General features: G+C 39.9%; 1 protein-coding gene across 2 annotated transcripts in view; it reads right to left on the bottom strand.

Moving 5' to 3' along the window:
- Positions 1 to 12148, bottom strand: part of calb1 (calbindin 1) — a 79236-nt gene that overhangs the window by 23775 nt on the left and 43313 nt on the right. For both annotated transcript variants that reach the window (XM_072570284.1, XM_072570283.1), the window contains exon 6: positions 10342 to 10419. In XM_072570284.1, coding sequence (XP_072426385.1) covers positions 10342 to 10419 — 78 coding nt within the window. The remainder of the gene's footprint in view (positions 1 to 10341; positions 10420 to 12148) is intronic.

Raw genomic sequence — 12148 nt, 5'->3', positions numbered from 1 at the left:
CTCATATACGCTATCATTAGCCCAGTACTCTGCATTCCGGTTACGCCTTCCAAAGTAAATCACCTCACACATTTTCGCATTGAACTCCATTTGCCACCTCTCAACCCAGCTCTGCAGCTTATCTATGTCTCTCTGTAACCTAAAACATCCTTTGTCACTATCCATAACTCTACCGACCTTAGTGTCATCTACAAATTTACAAATCCATCCTTCTATGCCCTCATCCATGTCATTTATAAAAATGACAAACAACAGTGGATCCAAAACAGATACCCCAGGTACCTCAGGTGTCCCACTAGTAACTGAACTCCAGGATGAACATTTCCCATCAACCACCACCTCTGTCTTCTTTCAGCTCGCCAATTTCTGATCCAAATCGCTAAATCACCCTCAATCCTATGCCTCTGTATTTTGTGCAATAGCCTACCATGAGGAACCTTATTAAGCAACTTACTGAAATCCATATGCACTACATCAACTGCTTTACTCTCATCTACCTGTTTGGTCACCTACTCAAAGAACTCAGTAAGGTTTGTGAGGCATGACCTACCCTTCACAAAATTGTGTTGACTATCCCGAACCAACTTATTCATCTCTAGATGATTATAAATCCTATCTTTTATAACCCTTTCCAAGACTCTATCTACAACCGAAGTAAGGCTCATGGTTGTCTCTACTCCCCTTCTTGAACAAGGGAACATTTGTTATCGTCCAGTCTTCTGGAACTATTCCTATAGACAATGACAACATAAAGGTCAAAGCCAAAGACTCAGTGATTTCCTCCCTGCATTCCCAGAGAATCCTAGAATAAATCTCATCTGGCCCAGCAGATTTATCTATTTTCATACTTTCCAGAATTGCTAACACCTCCTCCTTATGTACCTCAATCCCATCTCATCTGGTAGCCTGTATCTCAGTATTCTCCTCAATCACATTGTCTTTTTCTAGTGACTAATGATGAAAAGTATTCATTTAGCGCTTCTTCTATCTCCTCTGACTCCACGCACAACTTCCCATTACTATGCTTGATTGGCCCAAATCTCACTCTAGTCATTCTTTTATTCCTGATATACCTTCAAAAGCCTTAGGGTTTTCCTTGATCCTATCTGCCAATGACTTCTCATGTCCCCCCCCCGGCTCTTCTTAGCTTTCTCTTCAGGTCTTTCCTGGCTAACTTGTAACTGTCAAGCACCCTAACTGAGCCATCACATCTCATCCTAGCCATCACATCTCATCCTAGCATAAGCCTTCTTATTTCTCTTGACAAGAGTTTTAACTTCCTTAGTAAACCACGGCTCCCGCACTCAACAACTTCCTCCTTGCCTAACTGGTACATACTTACCAAGGACCCGCAGTAGCTGTTCCTTGAATAAGCTCCACATTTCAATTGTGTCCATCCGTGCAGTTTTTTTAGATTACGTTACAGTGTGGAAACAGGCCCTTCGGCCCAACAAGTCCACACCAACCCGCCGAAGCGTAACCCACCCACACCCCTACATCTACCCCTTACCCAACACTACAGGCAATTTAGCATGGCCAATTCACCTGGCCTGCACATCTTTGGACTGTGGGGGGAAACCGGAGCACCCGGAGGAAACCCACGCAGACACGGGGAGAACGTGCAAACTCCACACAGTCAGTCACCTGAGGCGGGAATTGAACCCGGGTCTCTGGCGCTGTGAGGCAGCAGTGCTAACCACTGTGCCACCGTGCCGCCCACATCCTCATCCTCATCCATCTTCCTCATCCTATGCATTCTAAATCTTGGCTAATCGCATCATAATTGCCTTTCCCCCACCTATAACTCTTGCCCTGCAGAATATACCTATTCCTTCCCATCACTAAAGCAAACATAACCGCATTGTGGTCACTATCACCAAAGTGCTCACCTACCTCCAAATCTAATACCTGGCCGGGTTCATTACCCAGTACCAAATCTAATGTGACCTTGCCCCTTTAATGCAAACAACAAACTGCTTTTAGCAATTTTCATCAGAACCAGTGAATGTGAATTTCAACTTTGAGCAGGAAGGATCCCACTTCTGGATTTTTCTTTTGCCTAAATCTATGTGTTCCTTCCACAGGGTCAACATCCTTCATTGAATACCAAATATCACGCACACTGCAGTGATACAGTACAAAGGACATCTTAATGTGACACATCAGTGCAGACTGCAGTTTTGATATGGCTTGCATGAACTGAAAGCAACATGCAGTGAAGAAACTCAGCTGACCTCATGAGTGCTTGTATCTGCCACTGATGGAGCCAAATGTCATCTTACCACATTGGTGGGGTAGATAGGCAATCAAAAACACAGCACATAATGGTTCAATTCCCTTTCATTTCTACAAGGGGAAGTTGGGCAATCAGAGCTGTTTCTAGCAAATAACAACTCATTACTGTGCACTAGGAAAAGCACTACTTTGTGCAATTTCTATTTTTAAAATAAGCACAACTTTAAAATTTGAGCTGTTCAGTTTCTTTCTCAGTATTCTCAGTATCTTTCTCCTACGAATTGTACAGAACCTCAATGAGCTAGCTCAGCAGGCTTTCATTTGGGTCCTTGCATTTACATTTTTGTTCACATTTTTCAGTTTTGTTAGGAAATTGCAAACAGGCTTATCTGATTCCTGCTTCAGGCCTAGAAGTTCAGATTAGTCATGCCAATGATTTTTTTGTGGCTGGAGATGTATGCTGAATTTTCCAAAGAAATTATCTGGTTTTACTCTGTTGTCTTCCTTCAACTACTAACTTCTAATTTCAATCTTTTCCTCTTGCCCACAAAAGGATTTGATCCATCCTTTTCTCTTCAGAAGTGCTCTTATAAAGCTACTTAATGCCAGTCTTTGCTCTGTTTAAACTTCTCAAATGCCTCTGCAATGTCATAAAGCTCCCAAGTCAATATCAGCTGCAGCTGTGTGTTTCTAACTACAGTGGCCATCTCATTTTCCTACAATATACTTAAAACAAAACATGGCAGACACTGGAATCTGAAACTTAGCAGGTCTCCCAGCATCTGTAGAGAGGGAAAGAGTTAACACTTCGAGTCCAATACACGTGTTCTTCAGGACAGGTTTTTCTTTCCTAGAATTAATATAGGTTAATTTTTCACTGGATTCCTGTATTGATTTTAATTAAAATGTTCAGGTTTTTACAAATAGACAACTATAGCATCATGTTGTGTTTTGTGACTCCCATTATTCAATTGTACTTTAGATTCCAACTACAGGAGTTTAATCAAGACTGTCTCTTGCTGTTTTCCACATGACTAGTAAACTGTTAGACTGATGCATTGTCACTGGCACATAAATGTAGTACAAAAGAGAACAAGACAGTACAGGATATGCATATATACAACAATTAGTTCCTTGATCTTTATAAATCATATAATAATATAACACTCAGTCAAATTAATGAATATCATTTCAGGTTAAGTAACAGCTATATTGAGAAGCTTTTAACTTCAAATTCTGACTGCTAGGATAGAAAGGAATAATATGAATATCCAGACATTTTATTAAATGATGTTAATTGTAATGTGAGCCAAACTAAGTACTGGATAGATTAATTCATGCTCCTTAAGTTTGCAATAACATTTCAATAACTATCAAGTGGTGGAATATAGAATGGCAATGCTAAGAAAAGGCTTTGACATTGAGTAAATATATGACCCAATTCAAGCAAAGGTAAAATTTTGGACCATGCTGGTTTACTGTGAACATAGTGGAAGATTAATCACCTGCTAAGTACAAATAATTCCTATTTTGTATCATGCTGAAATGCAGATTGAAATTCTTATTTGCTAAAAGCTATTTTGAGTTGTATTGGACAGTTTACCAGCAGAAAACATTGCACCTTACTCATATAAGTAAAACCGATGGATAAATGATTGTATTGGAAATTGCTCTTAAGTAGAAATGATTTGAACATTAACAGAAACTGTATAGGCCTCTTACACAGCAATTAGACCTCATTAATGCTCACATTGGTTGAAGCCCCAGATAGGAAATACTTTTGACTATTTGACCAAGGACTTTGGCTATATAGATAATCCCCAAAGATATCAAAACGAAAATGGTATTTCAAGTTTCATTGAGGCCTGCTTTCCTATTATCAGGAAGATCATTTACTCCTAGGAACCAATGACCTCCAGGGCTGACAGTAGTCAGGACTGTAGGAGTTAGTGAATGATAATAATGTCAATGACTAAGCTATGATATACAGGCCCACACAAAGTGGTTGTAGGGCCCATCTCAAAGAAATCAAGCCCTCAGAGACAGCACAGGGGGCCCCGTACAAATCAGCAGCAGAGCACACAGTTCAATCTCTGACTCAGTTTGGTGTATGAGCAGCTGCCACTGTTAATCATTAATATAGAGGCACATTAAAAGCTGCATGTGGGGCTTCATGTATTACAAGGCTAATTAAGTACCAGAGGGGCAGAAGTATTGAACACTTACACCACATTAACTTGAACAGTTTACATGCTCTTTGACACTTGAGGCAACTTGCTGTTTATTGCACAGGAATTAAGTTTTGTATTTAAGATGCAGACCAACATGAACATATACACTTGAGACTTAATTTTCTCTCAAGGTAGGAGCTACCATTTGTAATATTGTCTCCAATTATAAATGTGTACCACAGAAGTATGCAGTGAATAATCTCAATTTCACTTGAGGTTTGAGTAATTACTAGCATTGCAGCTGCAGCCATACGTCTATGTTGCACACTCCCTTGTTACTGCGTGTAGATCCAATTTTTTTTTGTGTGAGGTTCCTCTCCATGACAAATTTGTGCAGCACACTGCACTGACGTTTTCTTTTACATTCATGGAGAAGTACTGAGGCACTCCTGAAAAGTCTTATCAGAGTGGGTACACAATGCACGGTGAAAATCTCCAACACCACTTTTCCTAAAGTGCACATAAAGTGCTTTTTATAAGATGCCCCATTTAAAATTGGATATGAATGCTCAAGTTGCATTACATACAAAGTTGGAAAATTAACACAGCAAAGTAAACTGTTGCGTACTTTTCCTTTCTTTAATATACAGGGATTAAAAGAAATTCACAGAAATTTTTTTATTCCTTTTGCCTGCAAAACTATTGTTTTGTTATAAACATTTTCATATCATTCAAATGGAAAAGCCTATTAACTTTAAGTATATTAATAAGGTGTACATCATCATCAGGCACTCCAAGACTGAAGCAATATTGGCAGAAAACTCTGTTTGGAAAGTTATTGACCAATAGCATCAGATTTTATATCCACTTACATTAAATGGAAGATCAAATTTGGCCCCATCACAAAGCAGGGCATAGCAAGGTTTAAGGGAAGATCAAGACGATGATCATCAGAAGGATGTCTTATCTCAGAAGAGGGCTTCTTTCTCCCCTCTTTTGGAGAGACATGGAATTCAAATTGGTATAGTGAGGTATTCAAAAAGAAGCAAAACAGTTGGGTTATTTGATTTCATTAGGAATTAAAAAACAAAGGAATAGCAGTCTATGTTAAAGTTAGATTGGATTCCATACATAGTGCCATTCACAGAGAATTGGTGACTTACAAAATTGATGACTTCCAAATATATAGGAAAGAAATGGACTCTCTATAATCTGGATAAGTTCAAGGGAACTGAGGAGATCGCAAGTTCCAGAGGAAGGGAAAGGATATCTGCAATTATTTTTACAATGGATGCACCTAGAGTTTGTTCATTCCTGTGGGAAATAAGAACAAATTTCTCAGACCATTTTTTGGCCCAAAGTTTTCACTTCTTTTTTTCTTCCTGATATGTAATGTTTAATTTATGTTAATTTTAGCTGATTGTGCCCATAAAACTATTAAAATATAAGATAGAATGTTTTATTTTTAGTTCTCACTGAGAAATTTATTTCCTTTAAAAAACAGTTTCTGCGGAGATTGGAACAATGGTCTTCCTTACCCTTTTCCACTGATAAACAGTTTGCTCATTAGTGGTGCTATGCTGACCTATGTTAATTTTTCTGGGGGCAGTCAGCATATTAGGCTACTCTCTGCATGAGCCCTGAGGCATATTCTATTCATATTATCTAGGTAATAGGGAATTAGTTTCTAGACATTTCTAGATACAAAGTGTTCATGAACAATAGAGAAAGAAAGAAGAGGAGAATATTGCAATGCTGAAGGGGAAAAGAGAGAGAGAGAGACAATCACCCAAAAGGGACAATAACAATCAATGTGGCTGATCAATAGGGACAAAGTGAGGACTGCAGATGCTGGAGATCAGTCAAAAGTGTGGTGCTGGCAAAGCACAACAGGTCAGGCAGCATCCGAGGAGCAGGAGAATCAACATTTCGGGCATAAGCACTTCATCAGAATCAGTCGGGATCTCAGTATGTTATTAGTGTACTCTATAGTCCACAAACTGATTGCAAAAATATAATGGATCACATTTGCAAATAAATTACAGAGCGAGAAAGTACCACTGGGTACTGATAATGAGGAACTTCAGTTATCCTAACAGAAACCAGGAGAAACTGTGATATAATAAGCAGTGTGGGGAAAAATATTCTGCAAAATATTCCAGATCAACTCATTTCCAGGTCAATGAGGAAGTCGATAGTGCTGGATTGATTTCTAGGGAATGAAGTTAACTGGATCAAGCATTCGTAGTGGAACACACAGGGAACAGTGACCACAATGTGAAAAAGGCAAGGAGCTATGTAATTTAGATTAGATTACTTACAGTGTGGAAACAGGCCCTTCGGCCCAACAAGTCCAGCACACCGACACTCCGAAGAGCAACCCATCCAGACCCATTCCCCTACATCTAACAATGCAGGCAATTTAGCATGGCCAATTCACCTGACCTGCACATCTTTGGACTGTGGGAGGAAACCGGAGCACCCGGAAGAAACCCATGCAGACACGGGGAGAATGTGCAAAGTCCACATAGACAAGATGGGAATTGAACCCAGGTCTTTGGCACTGTGAGGCAGCAGTGCTAACTATTGTGCCACCATGCCGCCCATATTATGTAAAAATCCCACAGATTTTACCAGACCTCCCGAGTATTGCCAGCATTTTCTATTTTTATTTCACAAAACATTTTATATGAAAGAAGTCAAGTTCAAAATACAAGTGGAAACTGGTCTTAAAGCTGAAATTCCAAAGTGGATTTGAAAAAGGTAACAAAAGGGGCGATGATGTGCTCTGAGAAGAAACAGCCAATCAATGTGAGGAGGTAGTATAATCAGCATATACTTAATTGAAGAGTAAGAAAAGGAGTGTGTAGGCCAATGAAGTGTGCCTGAGAGGCTTAGCAAGGAGACAAAGTACACTGCTGGGGTACGAAATGAGCATTTCTCATTTGTCTTTACCAAGGAAGGAGATACTGCCAAAGTCATAGTTAAAAGAGAAGCTGGTTGAGATATTGGAAGGGCTAACCATTGTAGGAGGACATATTAAAAAAGCTGGTTTCTCTAAAAGTTGACAAACCATGAAGACCAGCATGGGTGCATTCAGAGATACTGATAGAAGGAAAGGTGGAGGCCCTCCTTTGTTACAGGAGTAGTAGCAGGGCAACAGAAACTGCAACATGTTACAACCTACTTCAAAGAATTTATGCATAAATCCAGTTTACTGCAAGCCAGACAGTTTAACCTGGGTTGCAAAAAGATTTTCAGAAATGTTAATTCTGGACAGGTTAATGATCATGGACCAAAATGGATTAATTAAGAAAGCCCATATGATTTGTGAAAGGCAGAATGTGTTTAACTACTAATATAAAATCAAAATACTGCAGATTCTGGAAATTTGAATTACAAGTAAAAGTGTTGAAAATATAAGTAAGTAAGACAGCATCTGTGAAGAGAAACAAAGGTAGTATTTCAAACCAATGAGCTGACATCACAACCCTGTCAGTCATCAATCAGAAACATTTTCAACTAAATCCTAGTTTTTTAGAAGGTTTTTTTTAACCACAAGGCCGAGCTGGTCACCCTATCTTACCAATCTTGCCTCAACAATTACTTACCCCACCCATATGGTTTCACTCATGCCCAATTCCTGCCTATCTTACCATCTTAACAACTCACCTCTCCAGGGATATCATCAAAACACTGGCATGCCTTGTATCCGTGTCATTTTTAAAAGCCAACTATACATTTGAATAAGCACTGGCATTCCAATTACGTCCTGCTCCAGCAGGGATGGAGTCTGAATATGTCAGAAAAGGGCTGAATGGCATTCCAATTCTTAACAGGGACCGAGAACACCTGGTAGGTATAGTGTCCAGAGTAGAGGTGTCTTCTTCCCAGTGGACTGGCACAGCCTGATTCTTGGCTGCCACCTGGGTCGGTGTGATCTCCAAGGTGCACAGAAATGGCCAGCAATAGAGAAAGAGGTCTGTCTGGATAAGTGCCACAGTCTTCTCTCTTCCACCTCATACTCACTCCATTTCTGTTACTACACCCACCTTCCAACAAGGTTCATGGTCTGCCACTCTCCCATTACCTGTGATATCTTCCCTCACTTGTTCTGCCCTACACCCACATCCAGCAACACACCCCCATCCCCCCAAAAAAGTTACTTGGTCTCTGCACCTCCTACATAACACACTGGCCTACTTTACCATTCCCCCTTAGGTACCAGCACTAGCAAGCGTGCCACTCGCTGCTCTTCACTCAATCTCCCCCCCCCTCCTATTTCTCTTGTTTCAGGAGAGGACAGCACATATCAGAATAGAGAGTGTCCATTCAGGTGTAGTGATGCCTAAATTCATGCCCTCACCTGCTACGAGCACAGAATCCTGACACTAGCAGGAGAAGACCAGCACCACACCTGCAGATATGCTGAAAAATCTATGTCTTATCAAATGAGTAAGTAACAAAGTGCATTCCACTGCAATTCTCACATTAATGCTGCTACCCTTAACTTTCTGCGCTGGGACTCTCTGACTGACCTGTACCCCTTTGGACTTCAGTGAGGATGACTCCCCTAATGCATTTGACATGGCTGTTTGCTTGCTGCACATGGAGTGTGTTTGCTAGGTGAGCTGCTGGCAAGTGGAGCAGGTCTGAGTCTGTCATAGCACACTGCTATGGCATCAACAAAATCTGCACCACCTAGACTGAGGACTACTTAACAGCGAGTGAAGCTGCCAGTTTGTGTCTGCGCTGATTGTTATGGCAAGGTGCGGATGCTGTAAGAATGTGGGTAGATGCTAAGTGAGCAAGTACTAAAAGAGCAGCAAGCAGCTGAAATGCAGTCGAATCCAGTCTGTGAGCTGGGTGTCTGTGCCAATGCGCAGAATGTCTTCACAGCAGCCTTTCAATGCAAGTTGCTGGTGTATTCTGCAATGCAGGCCTGTGTTTCAAAAGTGTACTACCAATGCATAGGCAAAGTATCAGGATGCTCATATTGAGTTGGTAGATGTCAAACCCTAGTAACTATGGACATGTATGCGCATATCTATCAGTTATGACCTGAGCTACAATTTGGTCACAGTCAGCAAGGAGGTCACTCGGAGCAAGCAGCTCACGTCATATTTTCCTGAATTTAGCTTGTTTGATGAGTTTGGTAAGATGAGAAGCTGAATATTAAAGAGATGAATTGTGCTGTTAACACGGCATTTAACAAGTATTAAGTCCCATCAATTAGTATCTCACCGCTGCCCAGTGAGAATCACGCCACGCTGTTAGCGAAAAGCAGAAAAAATGGAGTGAGATGACCTCAGTGTTGATTTGGCCTCATTGCGTTTGTCACCCAATTCTGCCATACATCTTGCCATAGCCCACCTTGCTCAGATTCCTATAAAATTCTGCCCTCTGTTTCTGTCCACAGGTGCTGCCTGACCTGCTGCATTGTTCAAACATTTTGTGTTTTTTTTATGTATAACTAACCTGCTTTATTATTAATGAGCTAACAAAGAGTTTCACTGGGGGTAATGCATTAAATCTGAACTATATAGGCTTCCAGAAAGCAATTCATAAAGTACTACACTATCGGCTGCTGACATAATGCCTATTCAAGTAAAAATCTCTAAACTTCTAACAAGCTTTGAACATATGCAGCTTGGGAGTACTGAACTGTATGTGAAAAACTTTGACAAATGTATTTTTTTTTATTAAATGAATAATCATATTCAAAATGATCTTGCATATTTCTACTTGGATTCAATAATGATTCCACAATTAAAAAAATTATCTACAATTTTCTTCAATAGGTCAAACATTGATATTCAGCCTAATGAAAATATCTATCACATGTAGGTATATATGTTACATAACATGTTTTACAATAAACTATTTTTCTGTCAATAAACATTGCTATAGCAAATTAATAGAGCTTCATTCTTACCGTTGTTAAAGTATATTCTTCTAGTTTCACTTCATCAAAAGGCCGATTTGCTTTCTTCAGTAAATCTCGTAGAAAGCTCTGTGAAGGGAGGTGGACAGCAACACATTACATAAATACTTTTTAAAAAATTGTCCATGGGATGTGGGCATCTCTGACTAGATCAGTGTGAATTGTCCACTAGCTCTAAACCTTGAGGTGGCGGAAAGGGTTTTCTGGATATTGAGCAAGAAACAGTGAAAGGATGGTGCTATAGTTCCAAATTAGGATGCTGTATGACATGCAGGGAAACTTGCAGCTTGTGATATTTTCATACATCTGTTGCTTTTCTCCTTCTGGGTGGCATATATTTTGATTTTGTGAACTGCTGCCAAAGGAGTTTGGTGAATTATTGCAGTGCATCCTGTAGATGGTACCACTGCTGCAATTGGATATCGGTAATAAAGGGAATTAATATTGAAAATAAAATCGGTTCTGATATAACATGACAGTTCTGTTCTCGTGCGATCTCGCGTTATAAGAAAATCATGCAATTGCTGCATCATTTAATCTAATGGGGCTGGAATTGCATTATAGCCAATACAGGGAGGGAGAGTTTGTGTTCTACAAATAATGGTCTAAATTCTTCAGTCACGTTAAAACCATTTCGAATTGAAGAAATATGCCTTGTAGCAGAACTGTAAACTATGGCGGTATTATAATTCCAGCTGATGTTCACACTGGACAAGTCTGATCTCAGAGTGAATCCTGGCCTGATAGGCACTAACCTTGTTTTTATTGGTTGGTCCTCATCATCTGCTGCAGACCTAGTCTACCACTATGCCTATTAGAGTTTAGGCAGCTTACCCAGTAGTGGTGTTTCTGAGCCTCTCTTAGACATTGAAGTCTCCCGCCCAAAATACTTTCTGTACCCTTGCCACTTTCAATGCTGAATTCGAGTAATGCTCCGAGGGCTGGGGGCATGTGGTAATCAGTAGGAGATGCCTTTGTGCATGTTTGGCCTAATATCCCAGGTTTGATGGTGAAATCTCATCAGCTGTGTCTAATGTCAATTACATCTATAGGGACATCTATTTTTTTCTGTATAAATACATCTCTTAAAGAGAAAATTCTTTATCATTCTGTTCTGAGTTATAAGCAATAAAAACAAAACCTTGAGTTATTATAATAGATCTCAACCCTAAATTACTTATAAACATATTTTTAATTCCAAAGTGTATTGTTTCCTAAAGGCCGCAGAACAGATGCGGATTTAAAAATTTAGTGACTGTCTGGCAAAATCCTGCATGGAGCCAATGGAGTGATATACATGTAAATTGTCAGGAAATGTCAAGTAGGAAGAAACTTAACAAGAAGTGATAACAAGGGAGCTGTCTATCTCACCCTCTCATCAGAGAGCCACTTCCTGAGGACACGTATGTTTTATTCTCCAGTAATACATAGGATGGGATAAAAAGCCAGTTACAACTTTATTGGAATGAACCAGTGGAGCTGAATGCTCATGTGTTCCAGGCTGGGTTTGAGCGTCCGTCTGCTGTGAAAATCACAGTTGAATAATTATTCCCTAGGTTCCCCAGTATTGCAGGTAAAAACTCTCTATAATTCTAAGCACTGCAAACCAGTTATAAAGAAAACAAGAAAACAAAGGACCTTCTCTCACTTGGAATGCTAGAATTCAGTCAAGGTCAAAATACATCAGAACTGCAGATTCTCAACAAATCCGCAAAATGGAGTATTGTTAAGCTCACTCTCTACCTGTTAACATCAATGTAGTATAATATACCAAAAACATGTAGTATAATATACATCC

The sequence above is a fragment of the Chiloscyllium punctatum genome, chromosome 5 (genome assembly GCF_047496795.1).
Source record: "Chiloscyllium punctatum isolate Juve2018m chromosome 5, sChiPun1.3, whole genome shotgun sequence".
Classification (NCBI taxonomy): Eukaryota; Metazoa; Chordata; class Chondrichthyes; order Orectolobiformes; family Hemiscylliidae; genus Chiloscyllium; species Chiloscyllium punctatum.
The sequence above is the reverse complement of the archived record's forward strand: the minus strand, read 5'-3'. Positions and strand labels throughout refer to the sequence as shown.